The 20,000-nt window shown below is 36.2% G+C and overlaps 2 protein-coding genes across 2 annotated transcripts in view; one reads left to right on the forward strand and one right to left on the reverse strand.

Annotated features, from left to right (window-relative positions):
• Positions 1–5,369: 5,369 nt before the first annotated feature.
• Positions 5,370–14,636, forward strand: LOC144976661 (uncharacterized). Its single transcript, XM_078920974.1, has 3 exons — positions 5,370–5,449; positions 9,318–10,037; positions 12,238–14,636. Exons 2-3 carry the CDS (start codon positions 9,782–9,784, stop codon positions 13,308–13,310), a joined length of 1,329 nt encoding a protein of 442 aa, XP_078777100.1. The 5' UTR covers positions 5,370–5,449; positions 9,318–9,781; the 3' UTR covers positions 13,311–14,636.
• Positions 14,637–18,422: 3,786 nt separating this feature from the next.
• LOC144976662 (uncharacterized) overlaps positions 18,423–20,000 on the reverse strand; it is an 11,472-nt gene continuing 9,894 nt past the window's right edge. The window contains exon 4 of the mRNA XM_078920978.1: positions 18,423–19,370. Within this exon, the coding sequence (XP_078777104.1) occupies positions 19,326–19,370 (45 nt within the window). The 3' untranslated portion in view covers positions 18,423–19,325. The remainder of the gene's footprint in view (positions 19,371–20,000) is intronic.

The raw sequence follows: 20,000 nt of genomic DNA on the forward strand, positions 1-20,000 counted from the left end.
ATTGCGTAAAATAGGTGAACAATCTTTTCAATTTTCGGAACTCTCTCCCATCAAACGTGAGATGCTCGGATTCGTTGACAACTTTCAAATCTCGCTTAAAGTTTTATCTTTTTACGTTATAATGTTACAATACTATTATCATATCCTGTTGTTGTTAAATTAAATTCGTATCACTTTTCCATCAAACTTCTCTTACAGTAATATTTTTTATTTTATATTACTGTGAAGCGCTTAGAGCCTGTGACAACAGAGTAAAGCGCTATATAAATACCATTTATTCTTATTCTTCTTCTCCGCCTCCTCATTCTCATTCTTCTTCTTCTATTATTATTATATTATTATTATTATTATTATTATTATTATTATTATTATTATTATTATTATATTATTATTATCATCATCATCATCATCGCTGCTACGTGCTAATGTTTGACTTATATATTATTAGCTTGTGGTGTTACGGGAATGACTATTATTGTCGGACTCCCATGTATTTTTTACGTCATTTAAGACAATTGCGTCGACTGGGGTTTTGTTGTTAGGAGTGGCCAGGGAACATAAATACTATGGGGCCATTGGATCGAATGGTGCCAGGCACCGTACCAATCTTTTAAAAATCATTAACAGCATAATTTAATTAAAAATAAAACTGAGAAATTTTAACTCCACTGTCTTTCGCCAACTCGCCAACAACATACTGCCTTTTTAGTCTCCACTCTATTCAAGATTCCGAATCACGCACTGCGCCGACTCGTGTGTTGGTGACATCACTGCGCGAAGTAGTGACTAAATCAAACACCGTGGTGCAAAGCAATCCAAGCTCCAGTTAATGCTCTATCCATTAGTATCGCTACAGCTGAATTGAGCGAGAAACTGGGTCGAATTATACTATCTTCAAATAGCGGTAAACCCCTCGACTTGTGCCAGGATCTGAGAGCTCCACCGTTGGACGGGGGGATGCGCCAAATTAGGGTAACTTCGGCCATCCAAAATATTACATTAACTGTCAAAAACACTGATCATTGTCAAGTTTATTTGTAAGCAGCAAAGAAAGACAACATAAAACTTAAAAATATGACATATCAACCCCCCCCCCCCCCAACTCTTTTTCACGATTATTGAATAGAGTAATTCTTTGCAACGAAGCATTTGGACGAATTTACCAACATTTTTCTTGCTTGTAGTGCCGAGTTGATGGTTACGTGTGTATGAGTGTTTATTTGTGTGTGTGTGTGTGTGTGTGTGTGTGTGTGTGTGTGTTTGTTTGTGCGTGTGTATTTGTGTGAGTCAGAGAAAGAAAGCGAAGATTGTCAACAGTTATACTTTGGTGTGTTTTTATATTTTTTAAGTACTTAAGTGGAGTGATTTTTTCTTTGTGATGCTTTAAGATCTGAATCTACCTTTTATTTGTGCAATCATTAATCGTAGTCCACTGATTTCCATTATTTGAGATATACTTTGAAGTTTTGTTTTGTTAAACAATGAATTGCAATGAATCAAGTTGACTCTTTACTTCACCGACCGTTTGGGAGATTGACACTAGATGACAAATTAGAAATAAAAAGACTAGTTCCTCACCAACCAACTGATTTTGAATTAACACAGGTGTGGAAATCTCGAAAACGCTCTTTTTCAGTGACATGGTATGACAGGCATGAATGGCTCACAGTTAGTTTAGAAAAAAAAACGTTTCTTTTGTTTTTATTGTCTACTTTTTACAGATACAACAAACACTGACAAATCATGGACATCTATAGGCCTTAACCACTTCCATCGTAATTCTTAACCTCCTGAACGTTGTTTTAGCACCCTTAAAAGAGTGAAAAATTTCTTGCGAAATTCAATGAAACACAGAGCGGTTAAATTCGTTAATGATTCTGTCAATTCACAAAGCTGAAATAGATGCCATTCCAAATTTCAATAAACACATTATAAAAAGATTTGCAGAGATGAAACATCGCCGTGCAGATTTTCTTTACAAGTACTAAAAGAAAGTAATTTCTGTCATAGGTTTTTTTTTTCTCTTTTTATTTACATTTATCACATATTGATTGCATTATCGACCAAAACCATTCCTTTAAATGGTGGACAAAGAATAATTACAAAGACCTTTTAATACGGGACTTGTATCTCAGTGTTGTGGCTTGATGTTTTCATGAATTATTTGTTTTTGTGAGTTTTGTCCACTCGTAGAAACCATCGACCCTCCCCCCACCCTTCCAAAAAAGAGAGTTTTTAACATGTGCTCTCTCCTCTGCGCCCAATAACATTACTGAATACCATAAGAAAAACACTGTCAACTATTGTCCTCAACAGAATTAGACCGAAAATAGAAAAATATCTATCACATAGCCAAAGCGGGTTTCGCCAAGACCGAAGCACATCGGAAGTTGTATGGACACATAAATGGTTGGCAGCAAAGGCACTCAAAGAAAACATATCCATAACAATAACCGGAATCGATATGTCCGCAGCCTTTGATACGATCGACAGAGGAAAACTTTTGGAGATATTAAAAGACATAGTAGACGAAGACGAGCTCCGAATAATCCGATTTCTCCTCAGCAACACAAAGATACATACAACCAAGGATATACGGGGCCACAAAACAGACGCAGTTCGAAAGTAACATCGGGACCCCCCAAGGAGATAGTCTGAGCCCGATTCTGTTCACAATATATTTAGAACACGCTCTGAAAGAAGTTCGAAAAGTCATTCCAAAACCAACGACTTAAATTGAGAATGCAATCCCTAGAGAAATCGCCTATGCAGATGATGTCGATTTTATTGGATCAACACCAGCAAATATAGACATCATACAAAATACCCTCATGAAATATAACCTCCAAGTCAATGCCAATAAAACCGAATTTACAACAATATCGAGGAACAAAGAGGAATGGAAAAGAACAAAGAAAGTCGGCTCACTAATTGGAGACACCGAGGATGTACAAAGAAGAAAACAGCTATGAAACGCCGCACTCAGTAAACTCACCAATGTATGGATTAGAGGTGACAAAATAAAGAGAAAAACCAAACTGAAACTGTACCGTGCTCTTGTAAAACCGGTACTTCTGTATAACTGCGGCACTTGGGCGTTGACAAAATCTGAAGAAGAACATCTGGATGCCTTCCATCGCACACAGCTAAGAAGGGTACTGGACATCAAATACCCAAAAAAGATCTCAAATGAATCACTCTATAAGATCACAAAAGAAAGACCAATCTCCCTTGACATTTTACAACAACGATGGCAACTTTTCGGTCACATACTACGCAGGGACAAAAACATACCAGTTAACCAAGCCATGTCGGGATACTTCCAAAAACACGGGAACCTTTTCAGAGGAAGACCGATCACAACACTCCCTGTGATCCTAAACAAAAACCTCACAACACTTGGACAAAGCATTAGTCTCATAACGGCAGGGGACCTTGAAAATCTGAGAACCCTAGCAGAGGACCGGCAATATTGGAGACACCTCACACAGGAAATACTGGAAACAGCCAAGGCGACCCGATCTTTCGGTCGAGACGCGAAAGGCATCTAAGTCAAGTAAGTCAAGTCTCTACTCTTAACCGTGTTCACTGTTTTAGAATTTTTTTTCTTCTTCTAATCATGGCACCACCATACGCCGCCAATACGCCACGCCGCTGCTATCCTGTTGGTTGAACTGTTGTATAAAATCAACGATTTGTTTTCTTTTGGTGGTATGACCATGATCTTGACTTTTGACTGATTTTTTTTTTTTTTTTGTAGAGTCAGGTTATTTTACGGAAGCTACAGTTTAGGTGTTTCTGTCGGGTGCATGCATGTGTAACTCGGGTTATCAATTACTCTCTTCGTATAACCGACCTTACCCAGGGTGGTAAGCATTAAGTATAATGGATTCGTTGATTTGGACTAATTATGTAGCGGATATTTCATTATATTTTACGATTCATTTAGTTAGTCTTGAAGCGATAATATTTCCTGGCTTTTCATCGTTATACATCGCGTGCTACTATATGACTTTGAAGACTCATATGAATTCACAATTCGACCAATTGTGTTGTAGAATGGATAAATAAACGATACTTACCAAAGTTGAAGTTTGTCTGTTATTCTATAACACTGGTCGATTGTGAATTCATTTGCCCTCCCTGGAACCAATAGCCCCCACAAAGCCCTTGGCAGAGGCTCTCTTATCTAAGTCTAAGTCACTGTTGATTCTGTTATAATAATAGTAATACATATCGGTTTTCCCTGATTTTGTGTTATTTCAGTTTACCAGGAAAATGATCATAACTGAGCAGTTAATTAAAATTATAATAGCGGGAATTTTCGATTGTGAGCTAATTTCTATCCCATAATAGGGAATTCCCGAATTTACGTTTTAAAAATAGATTTGTCGGATTTCCAAGATTGGATGGTGACAGGATGTGGCCAGCTGGTCGTTTTAAAAGTAAAACAAATTCCATACCAACTTGGCATTTTGAAAATTGCCTTTTATCTTTTAAAATTGAAAGCTTTACATTTTGATCTGTTTCTTTTCCGTGTATACTTATCCAAGGATATATTATCTTACAACATGCAATTGAAATACAATGTGAATTTGAATCAATAAACATTATATTTACCAATGAGTTGTTTTCTTTGAAAATAAAAGGAAACTTTCTCTTTGGGAAAAAAAAAAGATAAGTTCTATTAGTCTAAGACGAAAATCGAGGTTTGTTTTCACAACTTTGTACATTAAAAATGTAATACTGATCTATTACTCATTTGACTGGTTTAATATTTTCACTGGCGTATACTTATATAAATTATCTGACAAAATTGTATAGAAACAAGTTTTTCACCACACTCAAGCAGGGTTGCCAGTTTGGCATTTTAAATGCCAGATTCCAAAAATCTGGCATTTTTGAAAACCGTTTGGCATTAGAAAAATCATTTGGCATTTGGCATTTTCATTTGGCATTTGCTTTTCTTGTATATTATACTTCAAATGACACCTTTTCTTAATTAAGTTTCATAAGAAACACGAAACAGTAAGTTTTCTTAATTGTCAATAATTATTTAATGTTTACGTATTTACCTTTCATGTTAATGTATTTCTTTTTCATTCTTAAAATCCAACCGTGGTGTAGTGGTTTAGCACTCCACTTAGTAGTCAGTAGGTAAAAAATTACCCCAACAGGAAATTTAGTATAATTCAAAAAAAAAAAAAAAAGAAAAGGAAACACGCAAGCCACCAGGATATGATAGTAAATTGTCTATCAAAAGTGAGTAGTTTTCTTAGTGGGGGTGGGAGTCAACAGACTTTGGCATTTTTTGAGTGTTTTGGCATTTTTTGAGTCTTCCCCTGGCATTTTGTTGAAAAATAATCTGGCAACCCTGCACTCGAGGTTGACCAGAGCCAGAGCGTTGACTCAAGATCTGGTAGTACTTGCAACACACGAATTACTGAAGGTAATTTGAAATTATATTGTGATATTGAAACGTTAGTGCATTCTGATATTCTAAATTATGACTCGACGTAATCACTATTCGTAGTATATAGTAGAAGCGCTCGCCCGTCTCTGAAAATAAGTTGTTGTCCCCTCATCACAACACTCTTTTCCCTTTTCTTTTTCTGTTCAATAATGTGATGTCGAATGGCTTGAACTTGAAGTTGAATGAGTGTGTTAGTATTAGTGTCATTCTGACTCAGTTGATATCCCTACCTCAGACTTTAGAACGATCGTTGTCTCTAATTCCTGATTTGATTTAATTATTTTTTTAGCCATGGGAATGGGAGACTATTCAAACTCGGGTCTGAACAGCCGCAGCCTGCTAAATACGCTGTGATTATCCCCAGACACCTGTCTGGGGATAATGAAAATTCGTTATTCCCAGACACCTGTCTGGGGATAACCAAAATTCGTTATCCCCAGACATATATTTGAAACTCCATTCCTTTAAACAATTATCCACATTCCAGAATATGGAATGTTTCCAAGTGCACATAGAAATAAATAAAGTTAAAATTAACCAACATTAAATCAGTTGTTACTACATGTACACAATATGCGTCGACTTTGAAGTGGGTGTCATGGCCGAATGGTTTAGTCGTCTGCCCTGGAACTTTTACCAGAATCGACGTTGCGGGTTCAAATACTGGTTCCGCCACTATTTGTTTATTTGTTTATTTTTTTTTTTTTACATTCCGTCTTCTTTTTACAGAACGGTGCAAGGAATAAATGTCCCATCCATCCTCCCCCACCTCTTTTTTTTAACTCTCTCTCTCTCTCTCTCTCTCTCTCTCTCTCTCTCTCTCTCTCTCTCTCTCTCTCTCTCTCTCTCTCTCTTATTTCCTTTCTAGTTTCTAGCAAATTGTCATATTTGTCCCCACTCCGATCTCAAAAAGTGACTAAAAAGGATAAATAATTAAAAAGCAAACAAACAGAAATATTCAGAGAGAGACTAAATGGTCAGATAGAGGAGAAAAAAACAATATTTAAAAATAAAAATAAAAACAATTTTAAGAGATTCATGCTCAGAAACGGAACCAAAGGTCAAACAAAAAGGAGAAAAGAATAGACTCGCAGAAAAAAAAGGTGGGGGGGGGGGGGAAGGATGGATGGGACATTTATCCCTTGCAACGTTCTGTAAAATGAAGACGGAATTAAAAAAAAACAAGTGGCAGAACTAGGATTCGCACCCACAACGTCGATTCTGGTAAAACTTCCAGGGCAGATGACTAAACCATTCGGCCATGACACCCACTTCGAAGTCGACGCATATTGTGTATATGTAGTAACAACTGATTTAATGTTGGTTAATTTTTTGTTTTTATAGATATTTTATTAACTTTCCTTATTTCTATGTGCATTCGGAAACATTCCATATTCTGGAATGTGGATAATTGTTTAAAGGAGCGGAGTTGCAAATATGTGTCTGGGGATAACGAATTTTCATTATCCTCAGACAGGTGTCTGGGGATAATGAAAGCCCAGCCTTTTCGTTATCCCCAGACAGGTGTCTGGGGATAACCAATTTTCGTTATCCCCAGACACCCGTCAGGGGATAATGACAGCCTGCTAAATATGTTCACGTCAAATCTGTTGTAATAAAAAAAGTAATGGTGAGGACAGCAATAATAATAATAGTAATAATAGCAATAATAGGACTTGAGTTGTGAACAGCGTCTAAAAAAGAGTAGGACTGCCTAGTATGGTCTATCGACGTCTGAGAGGTGATATGATTGAGACCTATAAGTTCACACATTGCTTGTACGCGACTCAGGATAGGCTCTTCACAGTAGACAAAAAATCAGTCTCCAGTGGCCACTCATATAAACTTCTAAAAACCCAGAGTTGAAACCACCCTTCGACAGAACTTTTTTACACAGAGAGTTATTGATCTTTGGGACTCATTGCCAGCAAATGTCGTGGAAGCGCCGACCGTCAATGCTTTCAAGAATAGATTAGAATTAGATGCTGTGATGGAAAGTTATATGCATAGTGTAGAAGTTCCTCCCACTCAAAATAGCTATGATCAAAAGATCAGTAGAGAAAGTGTAGTGTAGGTTAGCCCCTGATCACAAGATCAGGTAGGGAAATGCATTAGATCAGTTGTGAACAAGACATTCGGTGACTGGAAAGACTCGGCGACAGGCCAGTGGCCTAATCAAGCGACGTCGATACCATCTATTCTATTCTATTCTATTCTAATAATAATAATAATAATATTGTTAATAATAATAATGATAATAGTGTTGATAATAATAATAATAATAATAATAATAATAATAATAATAATAATAATAATAATAATAATAATAATAGTAATAATAATAATAATGATAATAGTGTTGATAATAATAATAATAATAATAATAATAATAATAATAATAATAATAATAATAATAATAATAATAATAATAATAATAATAATAATAATAATAATAATAACAATGATAATAATTATTAAATTAAAATAATTGTTATCATTTTAATTATTACTATTATTATTATTTTTATTTATTATTATTATTATTATTATTATTATTATTATTATTATTATTATTATTATTATTATTATTATTATTATTATTATTATTATTATTATTATTATTATTATTATTATTATTATCCTCATTATTGTTTGTCAAGGATAGCTAGATGTAGCCATTTGCCAATCACAATAGCTCAAGGCTATTTAGTACTGCAGACTTTAACAAGTACAATTTATGATGATTGACTTTTAGTACTGTATTCCAAAGCAAATGCTTGCAACGAATCTTCAAGATATTCTAGCCAAACACAATCTCAAATGAGGACCTGAGAGCGAGAGCTGAAGTGGAGTCTCTGGAGAGTCTCATTAAAAGTATAATATGGCAATGGTTGCGACGTTTCTGTCGAAGATATGCTGAAACATTGATAAGGAAGGCTCTACGATGGACACCCCAAGGAAAGAAGAAGCGAGGCCGCCCCAAGGAGACTTGGAGAGGTACTGTAGATAGGGACCTAAAGCAGAGAGGTTTGTCTCTCGAGATAACCCCAAGAATAGCTGCTGACAGAACCAGGTGGAGATCCCTTGCATCGCCTCAAGTGCCAGCAGGCTCGGAGAGGATTGAGTGAGTGAGTGAGTGAGTGAGTGAGTGAGTTTGGTACTGTTATGTGGTGTTTTTTTTGGACCACTTTGTTGTGGAAAAGACATGTGCACCAAAAACTGATTTTTAAAAAATCTTATAATGGATGAAAATTGTAAATAGTTTGAAATAATAACTTTGAGTGTTTAATCTTGTGCAGCTATGTGGTAAGACACTCCCTTTTGGATCATAAGGTTTTGGGTTCGAGCCTTGCTTGATGAATAGATGAGTCTTTGGAAAAGGCCGTTAACAGTGTTGTCTTTGAAAAAAATATAATATCTCATAGCAGGCGTCATATCTCATTCTACATGTTTCGTGTTGCTGTTGGCCAGGGACCCCTTGTAAAGTGCTTTGAACACACATAGTGGATATTGCGCTATATAAAAGGTTAATTAAAAAAAATAATTTTTCAAGTAAACCCATATTACGGCATGTGGTATCATAACACCTGCACTGCCGTACTCTGGATAAACCCATATTTTAAAAATTTGGACAGAAAACTCGTCCTTCAATTATCGATCGATTTAACTGACCCTCATCTTGGAAAACCAGGGACTTCGCGAAGATGAGGTTTTTCCAGAGTATGGCAGTACAGTCCTTACATGGATAATTTTGTTTTACATTCTGACCAGAAACTTTAACTTCAAATGTCGATCGTTTGAATTGACATCTAATGGTACGATTTGATTTGACATTTTTCACCAGGTATACCAGATGATCACGTGATTATAAAAAGTGTCACTCTGACCCACACACCAGGATTCTAACCGTTTGTGACAGATGTCAATGAAGACAATATTGATATATCAACGAGATTAGTGATATGAATCGATATGCTACAGCACTTCCTTATCCCAACAACAGGGACCCCACAAACACTATCACAGCCGATTACATCACAATCACGCTAAATGAAAATATAGTCCAACCAGCTCAACGTTCTACATCTACTAACTACAACCACAACCAACACCAACAGTACCAGAATCACAACCACTGGTTTTGACCACATCACCGACACTACCAACACCAATAGTGTCACAAAACCTGTTACATCATTCTCTTGCTCTCCTACTGTCTCCTCCAAAAACCAGTCAAAATACAGCATTGTCTCAAATGGCCAAAGTAATCATCGGAATAGTCCTATCGACGCTGACAATGACTTTTCAATGAACCAACAAACACAGCAACAATTACGAAAACAAGAAGAGGAGGAGCATGTTGTAAAGGTGGGAGAAAGAGCAGATAAGAGGAAAGCAAAGGGGAATATAGAAGCTGAGGATGAGATTTTGTCCCGTGCTGAATCGATTAAAAAGTTGAGAGGAGAAGGACTGCAGACTCCTGACGAGAAAGATACAAGCAGTGGAAGTCCTTTAAAAGTTTCGGAGGAACTTACCGGAGCATCAAGTTGTCCAACTGCCGAATGTAAGAAAGGATATATTATTATTTATATATATTTCATCGTTATATCTTGTTAGAATTTAGTTATATTTGCTTTATCACTCTTTATTTTATACTGTACATTCTGCATGTGCTTAGGAACAAAAGTGACTATGATGATGAATGATAATAAAACGATTATATATAAATGGGAAAAGATTAAAATTTTTTAAAAGTCAGTAGCGCGTAATAATATAATAGCACATCTTTACATATACTCCATCACGGTTTCCTCGTTTGAATGTGTTCCTCTTAGTGGGGACCTGTGCTCATGTCTGGATGAGACTTTTGGGTAATCTCAAACTAAGTACACTGATATTGTGCTCTTGGAATCTACATTTGGTCCCTATTTGAACTCTTCCAGTTTGTCTTACTTTTTTCTTTCATGTTCTTTCAATTATAAATCTAAAACTTTTTTGACTATTCTAAGTTCTTCCTTTTTACTGGCTTTGAAATGACCTAAATGTGTCGCATACACAATAAATTCCTTGAAAACAAAACAAAGGGAACAATTTTGTTATATTAAACGTGGTCAAAGTCGAGAAATTAATTCCAACACGATTTATTTCAATCAATCAAAATCAAAACATGTCTGGTCCATTTTTGGTCATCATTCTCAAACTGTCATCAAACACAATGACAAACTACTCAACAGAAGTGAAACAAGAGTATATCAAGGGGAATAACACTAAATAATCCATCAGCATAAACAATTAACTCGATTGCATCCCATAGACTGTATGAAAATATAACAAATCGATATTTATTTTCTACAGTTGTGATTCATACAAACAAGAAATGAAGTGTGTAGGAAAGTGACAGATGACAGCAGAGAATAAAAACTTCGCGGTGGTGATGGGAGCTCGAATCCACGAGCACTCATACGAGTCACGATCTCCCCGGCCAGGTGGAGTTGTCGTATCAGTAAGGTCGCGGGTTCGAGGCCCCATTGGCGCCACAAAGTTTTTATTCTCTGTTGTCTTTTGGCACTTTCCGACTCATTTCAGTTCTTGTTATTATCAACATCAGTTTCTGCGCCGCTCACTTTTCTGATTCATACAAAGGGTCCAATGTTTGAGCACGGAGCTAAGTTGAAGTCTGGCCATGAGAAATTACATTTCCTTACTCACGAGATTTGATGGTCCAAAAATCCATGAATAGCGCCTTTGTTTGTTTCTTGTTTGTGTGGTGTCTTCTATCCCCTGTACCTGTTTTTCAATTGCTTTCTGTCTTTGTCTTGGAATGAGATTACTTGGTTTTGTCCTGACCTTGGCCAGAGTCCTTGGCTGGGAGGGAAACAGTTGAAAGTGTAGTTATAGTTTTGGGAGATGATATTTTTTTCCTTGTAAATCATCTCTCTGTTATGTAGTTTTATTTTTTTATTATTAACATATGATTTGTAAACATTTGAGTGTGAACCTCTTAGTGGGAACTTGTGCTGGTGTCTGGGTGAAACTTTTAGGTGATCTCAAACTAAGTACTTTGATAGTGTGCTCTTGGAATCTACATCTGTTTCCTATTTGAACCAATTCCCTTTTGTCTTACCTTTTCTTTTGGTCTGTAATTGTAATTCTAGAACTTTTTACTATCCCATTTTTCATCCTTACTGGCGCTGATATGACCTTAATGTGTTGCAAGCGCCGTAAAACCATTAAAAACAAACAAAAACAGCTTTTTATATGGATAATCGAGTTCGGGAATTCCCATTCTGTTTTTCTGTTTATGACGGAATCATCATGGAATAATTGACCGTGAACAAACATCAACAATTCCCCTTTAAAGTTTATATAATAAATTTTTTTATTACATAATATTAAGTTTTATTAACATAATAATAATTATTATTGTCTTCATCATCACCATCATAATTGTCGTTATTTTAATGAATCATTTTTCTGTTTCTTGTTTTGTTTTGCTTTGTTGGGTTTTTTTTTTTGGTTCTTTTTTTTTTTTTTTTTTTTTTTTCAAAAATGTGTATTCTTATTGCAATTCACCGCGGCTCTTCAGTTTGGGAGAGGATGTTTTGGAGATAGGGTCAAGGTTATGTGGGTTGGAGGTGGGTGGAGTAGATGGTCTGATGGGAAGAGATTCAGAAGGGACTACGGGGGGAGTGGGTGGGGGAATAGAGTTAAGGTGACGTTTTCAATGATACTGAATTCTAATTTGTCATAATTTTCATCACCAGGGATCCATGAATGTGCTCTCTTTTCGGATGAGGAGTTTGTCGCTGAATCAGAGAGTTTTGAAAAATGCAAAACTGACCACTCTAAATATTTCTCGGTGGATGAGTTTAAAGAGGAACACCTTCCCGAGGCCGTGAGAGTGCCAGGGATTATGAAATGCATTAGACATAACATAGATAGAACAGTAAAGGTTGTTTTAAGTTTTACTAGTTTGAATCGCCCTGACACTTTTCCTGGAACAAACAAACCGTACGCTTTCAGTCATATCAGGGGCAACAATAGAATGGTAAGAACTGGTACTGGATATTTATGTAATCCACAAGCTTTTATGAGTATGAGTATTTTTTCAGAACGTACTATCTTAAATAAATTAAGTTGTTGTCCATGTTGGCATTGTAAAAATTCAGAAAAACGCAATACGCATCATTCATATTTTTTTGTGGAGACATCAACACATGTGATTTTTGATGACGATGAGGCTCAGAATGCCAGATTTGAGTTATTCTATGACACGGATGACAAAAAAGGGGTTGAATTTCTGTATGGAGTCGGACTCAAATCTCATGGAGAATATCCTGATTTGAAACTGCAAACAGACAGGTGTAAGGTGTGTTGTGTTTCACACTGTCCCCAGCTGTCCAGGAGGTTGATGAATTTGTTCCTTTATAGGAATGTACCCACAGGAGTGAGGGTATTGCCGATCCTCATTTCTCATCCTCATGGCGGTAAAAAACAGATATCTGTTGGAAAATTTAAGAAAATGACGTTCAATAATAGAGAATATTTTGATCTTGGAAACGATACGGTGCAATTTTTGGACAATGGAGTCATAAGTAAGGCACCGTCTGCCTTGGATTTGGTCGTCACATCTCTTGATGACTCTAAGCATCTTTATCAATTCTCACCCTTTGTAATTTTACAAACACCAAAAAATTGTGAAGTTATTTTGTTAGATTCTAATCTTTCTTCTGTTATATTTCCACCTGGATCAGAACTTACAGATAATTTATTTAACAGGGAAATGCTGCTTTGTTCTGCACTCATACTGCCTGAAAACAATATAAATTCGGTGTAGAGTCGATATCGAAAATTGACCTTAGATTCAGTTTATACAAATATTGTAAATTGTGAACAACTCGAAACGGTATTATGTAGTGTTGGTTCAGCTGCTTAAAATTGAGTTCGCAGTCACAGGTATGAAGCTTCTGTTAAGTTTATTTGTTTAATGGGGACATAAATTCAGTTCTTGAAATGGCAAAATTAATTATTTTGTCATTTATTCATTTATATATATATATATATATATATATATATATATGTATTTATTTACCATTTCTCACTTATTGAATAGGATGATCATCTATCAATTTAACCTTTTATCTTTTATTTCTTTAATTCGTAATTCAAGGTTCCGATTGTAATTCTATTTCCATACCCATTCGTTTATTCATTAACTTGTATATTTCACAAGTTATTTATTTTATTAGGCAATCTGTGTGCTATTTCATCATGTATTTGGTTCCATTCCCGATGGTAACTTTATTTCAATACCTTCTCATTTCAAGTCTTGACAAAATAACTGAATGGATAGATTCATGGAAATCAATGTTTCATATGTACATGTTTCGTTTTAAGTTTTTATATTCTATTCATTTTTTATTTATTGTTTTATTTTACAACCCGCAGGCGATTGCAGCTTTGTATTTATTTGTCTATTTATTTATGTATTTATTTGTTTATTCATCTATTTACCTTCCTGACCTCCCATTATTCGCAGGGAGGTACTTACTATGTCTTCTATCCCCCTATATCTGTTTCCAACATGCTTTCTGTCTTTGTCTTGGAATGGGATCACTTGATTTTGCTCTGGCCCTGGCCAGAGTCCTGGCTGGGAGGGAAACAGTCAAATGCATAGGTATTGTTTTGGGAGATGATAGTTTTTTCCTTGTAAATCATCTCTCTGTTATGTATTATTATATTTGTTATATTGAATGTATAATTTACGCCTTTGAGTGTATTCCTCTTTGTTGGATTTTGTGCTTGTGTCCGCATGAGACATAGGTGTTCTCAAACTAAGTGCATTGGTGGTATGCTCTTGGAAGTTACATCTGTTCCCAATTTGTTCCCAGTTCCCCTTTGTTTTACCTTATCTTGTAATTCTAGAACTTTTTACTATCTTATTTTCTTCCTTTTTACTGGTGCTGATATAACCTAAATGTGTTGCAAGCGCCGTAAACACCGTAAAAATAAACAAACATTTACTTATTCATTTATTCACTCATTTATTTGTTGTTTTCTATAGTTATTAATCTATACATTTAATTTATTCATTGATTTATTAGAGGTTTTAAAAGGTTTTTTTTTTTATTTTTATGTGTGGGGTTCCTGACCTCCCATAGTGGACAGGGGGGGGGGGGGGGGGGGGGGGTACATACTGTGTCTTCTATCCCCTTATATCTGTTTTCCAACATGTTTTCTGTCTTTGTCTTGGAATGAGAGTCAGTCAAATGCATAGTTATTGTTTTGGGAGATGATATTTTTTTCCTTTTAAATCATCTCTCTGTTATGTATTATTATATTTCTTATTTTGAATGTATAATGTAAGCATTTGAGTGTATTCCTCTTTGTTGGTTTTTGTGCTTGTGTCCGGATGAGACTTATAGTTGATCCCAAACTAAGCTCATTGGTGGTGTGCTCTTGGAATCTACATCTGATCCCTATTTGTTCCCAGTTCCCCTATGTCTTACTTTTTCTTGGGTGCTTTAATTATAATTCTAGAACTTTTTACTATTACTATTCCATTTTTTCCTTTTTACTGGCGCTGATATAACAAATGTGTTGCAAGCGCCGTAAAACGCTTAAAAACAACAACAAAATTGATATTCATTTTCTCCTTCCAAATAAAAATGTTACCTATCTGTTCACAATTTTTCACTTCAAATTTTGAGTCTCACAAAAACTTTATTAGATATGAACGCCGCAACAATATAGATTTCTTGTGTATCCATGGTTTGGAAAAATAACATCTTGCGAACAGCACTGAATTAGAATATAGTATCTTGGTTCACGGCACCAAAATTTCATCCATAATGTGGCGTAGTTGAGCACATAATATGTAATGGCTTATGATCGTATAGTGGCTTTTTGATATATGGTAATAATATTCCTTTGGATTGTGTTGTAGATGTTAATAATGACTGAAGAGTTCAAAGACCAATAATGTTAATTGAATGTACATCAAAACATTCAAATAAAAATCAAGATTCCAAGTTTCATTTCTTACTGCTTTATTTGTTGTCATAAATTCCAAATCCAAATCAATTAGCATGGTCTTAATTCAATCAGTTTCATAAATTCCAAATCCGTAAAATCAATCCAAATGTTAATCCATATTGCCCTGGGTGGGGTTCCTGACCTCCCATAGTGGGCAGGGAGGTACATACTGTGTCTTCTATCCTCCAATATCTTTTTTCCAACATGCTTTCTATCTTTGTCTTGGAATGAGATTACTTGGTTTTGTCCTGGTCCTGGTCGGATACCCTGGCTGGGAGGGAAACAGTCAATTGTGTAGTTAGTTTTGGGAGATGATATTTTTTTCCTTGTAAATCTGTTATGTACTGTATTATTTTTTTCTTTTACACAATATATGTGATTTGTAAACAACTGAGTGTGTTCCTCTTGGCGGGGACCTGTGCTTATGTCTGGATGAGACATTTAGTGATCTCAAACGAAGTACACTGATGGTGTGCTCTTGGAATCTACATCTGTTCCCTATTTGAACCAATTCCCTTTTGTCTGCCTTATTCTTGGATGCTTATATTTATATTGTAATTCTAGAACTTTTTACTATCCAATTTTCTTCCTTTTTACTGGCGCTGATATGACCTTAATGTGTTGCTAGCGCCGTAAAACCCTTAAAAACAAACAAACAAACAATCCATATTGCCTATGTAACCATTTTCAATTTAGGGAGCGTTCACATATTACGTCATCAGCTAGGGGGGGAGGGGGGGTCTACCAAATGTTGACATGTGTTGACATGGGGGGGGGGGGGGGTCAGACCCAAGATGATGTCATCAAAACATAGGCAAATTAAGCCTATTTCAAAGTTTGTTCCTTTCAAAACAGCTAAAGATAAATTGCTATGATGAGTATTGCCCATCTCTCAAGAAACAAAATGGGAAAGGGGTATCACTTCTCAAAAGGCGAACTTGCCCTAAATGTTCATTGTATCACTCCTCGATCACAGCAATGAAAGACCATTCACGAAAATGCGGCATACATGAAGAACAGCAAATGGGAGAAAATGATGACGATGAAGATGAAATTGATGATACTATTTATAGTACATTGCCAGAGGTCCAAGGCAGAAACATTTTTGAATCAATTAATTTTATGTTTGGAAATTGAAACAGAAATTCATTCCACTAAAAGACTAATATGCTATAAAATAATTTGCCTCCTATACTATTTTAAATTACACTTTCTGAATTTTTTTTTAATAGCACCTGCACCAAGTAGCCTAATTTAAATAATGTTTGTTAGATTTTATCTTTGCAAATTTAAATTTCATGTCCCCGTTGTATCGTAAAACATAAATTATCAACAGTTTCTGAAATTAATAAAATGTCTGAATGTGTTTTATCAAACGTTGATAATCAATGTTTATGGTTTGAAAAACGAATAATAAATATTGTGAAATTAAAGTTATCTTTTAGTTTTTATTAAATTAGATGACGTCATCATCTGTTGGGGGGGGGGGGGGTCAGGTCAATGATGACAAGTGATGACTTGGGGGAGGGGGGGGGGTCTAAAAAGCGCAAATTTTTGATGACGTAATATGTGAACGCTCCCTTACGTGGAATATTTCTAAGTCCTTAAAAGCAAGTAAATGATGGTGAGCACAGATGGTATAAAGTAAAAACGGGCAGCTCATAGTGAAGTTGAATTCCGATTTGATCAGAACCACTCTGTTTTATACCCTTTCGTAAACTCCCCACAATTCCTTCAAACCACTCCTCTTACTGACTTTGATTGTCACATGTTAGTGTTAACCCATTAAGAGTAATAGCGAATCATATTCAACTGGGATATAAAAATCAACAAGAATTTTCCCTAATATCAATATCAAACCCCGCCTTTTATGACCTAAAAGTACTTTGATAAATGACAGCATTTTATGCATAACAACCAAAAATAGCATCGATCTGCTGCTGTTATCCCCCGAGTTGCAACGAGTGTATTATGGACAATAACCGAGAATAATTGCAATCTCCTGCAGCTACCCCCATGGTTCTATCTAATATTTACCATGTTTTTTATCCAAACTCTTGCGTAAATTTCTTGCATAAGCTTACTCTCTTACACTTGCTACCCTTTGGATAGGACGCTAGTATATTGCAAATTACTTTCCAACAGATCTAACAGACCCGGCTATCCATTCACTGCTGGGTAGGCAGGCGGATCAGAAACAAAATCTCGACGACACTCGGGATCGATCTCGGTCCCTTTGCGCGTGAAGCGAGTGCTCTACCAGCTGAGTTCTGGGTGGGGTTCCTGACCTCCCATGTTTCCAACATGCTTTCTGTCTTTGTCTTGCAATGAGATTACTTGGGTTTTGTCCTGGCCGGAGTCCTACCTGGGAGGGAAACAGTCAAATGCATAGTTATTGTTTTGCGAGATAATATTTTTTCCTTGTAAATCATCTCATCTCTCTGTTATGTATTATTATATTTCTTAATTTGAATATATGATGTAAGCATTTGAGTGTATTCCTTTTTGTTGGATTTTTTGCTTGTGTCGGATGAAACTTTTTGGTGATCTCAGACTAAGCATATTGGTGGTATGCTCTTGGAATCTACATCTGATCCCTATTTAATTTGTTCCCAGTCCCCCTATGTCTTACTTTTTCTTGGGTGCGTTAATTGTAATTCTAGAACTTTTTACTATCCCATTTTCTTCCTGTTAGCTGGCGCTGATATAACCTAAATGTGTTGCAAGCGCCGTAAAACCCTTAAAAACAATAAAAAACAAACACCAGCTGGGTTGCCGAAATCCCCGTGTACCATATGTGCAGAAGTTCAAAATGGAACTGTATTTTCAGTCCACCAGTGGACTCAAAACAACAACACAAACATTAATAAAAGAAAAATGATTTTTTAAAGCAACTAGTTTTATTTCACTCGCTCTCAGAATATAAAATTCAAACAAAAATTGCCGTATCTTAAAAGCAAGGGAAAAATATAAACAACAAAGAAACAAGAAGGCACTGGATAAAAAGAAAAATGCGCAAAATATTTTGTATCAAATGTAATGTATAATAATATAATATTGTATAAAAACATCGTAGCAAAACAGTCATTGTTATAATATATTCCCCGTCGCCTAAGAACAGTAATAAGTCGTGGTGAACCAGAGGTGAAATTTGAATTTTTCAAATTAAAAAATTATGGAGCAGACACCAGTGTAAGGTAAAAGTCTGAACAAGTGTGTATGAAAGGTGCCAGACAAAGCAAGAAGGAAAAATACTAGAAAAAATCTCAAAATATCAGTCTACCTCGACTGGGTATCGAACCTCAGACCTTCTGAATACCGGTCAAATACGTGTTCCCATTATCAGTTGAATTGAATTGTAAAGTAAATAAAAAATGTGGCATTTTATTTGTTTATATTTTATTTATTTATATTTCTATACCAAGAATAAGATGGAGGGGGTTCATCGGTGGACTATGACTATGACCCAGTCGGAATGAAGGGCCTACCTATGTAAGTAAAGTAAGAAGAAGATAGTCACAACGCATTATCAGCGAATGGATGAATAAGCCAGTGACTGAATGTGGAAGGATGGCACAGGACAGAAGCTTGTTTCGGTTGGCAGTTACGAGGGCCACGTCTATGACAAATAAGCCGTGATGATGATGATGATGATGATGATGATGATGATGATGATGATGATGATGATGATGATGATGATGATGATGATGATGATGATGATGATGATGATGATGAAGGCAGCGTGACTCAGCAGTAGGGTCATTGGAAAAGGTACCGACTTCGATCACCCGTCGCTGCGCTGTGACCGACGCCTGGGTTATTCCAGTCTTCCCTTGGAATAGACCCTAGAGACAAATAACCCCTATGGGAAGAATAAAGGGAATTTTTTTTATTTTTTAAAAAAATTCCTTTATGATGATGATGAGGATACTGCTGATGATATTTTCTTTTCAACTTTAAGAAATCAAATTGAATCTCCTCAATAATAAAGCATCACATTGCCTCACCTCATTCTCCTGACAATAGCCCATGTTGTAGGCGTAGAGGAGACGTGAGTACAAAGCATCACATTGCCTCACCTCATTCTCCTGGCAGTAGCCCATGTTGTAGGCGTAGAGGAGACGTGAGTACAAAACATCACATTGCCTCACCTCATTCTCCTGACAGTAGCCCATGTTGTAGGCGTAGAGGAGACGTGAGTACAAAGCATCACATTGCCTCACCTCATTCTCCTGACAGTAGCCCATGTTGTAGGCGCAGAGGAGACGTGAGTACAAAGCATCACATTGCCTCACCTCATTCTCCTGACAGTAGCCCATGTTGTAGGCGCAGAGGAGACGTGAGTACAAAGCATCACATTGCCTCATCTCATTCTCCTGACAGTAGCCCATGTTGTAGGCGTAGAGGAGACGTGAGTACAAAGCATCACATTGGCTCACCTCATTCCTGACAGTAGCCCATGTTGTAGGCGCAGAGGAGACGCGAGTATAAA

This window comes from Berghia stephanieae, chromosome 7, assembly GCF_034508935.2.
Source record: "Berghia stephanieae isolate SIO BIC M18660-M18661 chromosome 7, UCSD_Bste_1.3, whole genome shotgun sequence".
Taxonomy (NCBI): Eukaryota; Metazoa; Mollusca; class Gastropoda; order Nudibranchia; family Aeolidiidae; genus Berghia; species Berghia stephanieae.

Coding starts and splice junctions, on each gene's coding strand:
- LOC144976661 (XM_078920974.1), top strand. CDS start 9,782: ATGAACCAACAAACACAGCAACAATTACGAAAACAAGAAGAGGAGGAG. Junction 10,038..12,237: donor AAGTTGTCCAACTGCCGAAT/GTAAGAAAGGAT, acceptor TTTCATCACCAG/GGATCCATGAATGTGCTCTC.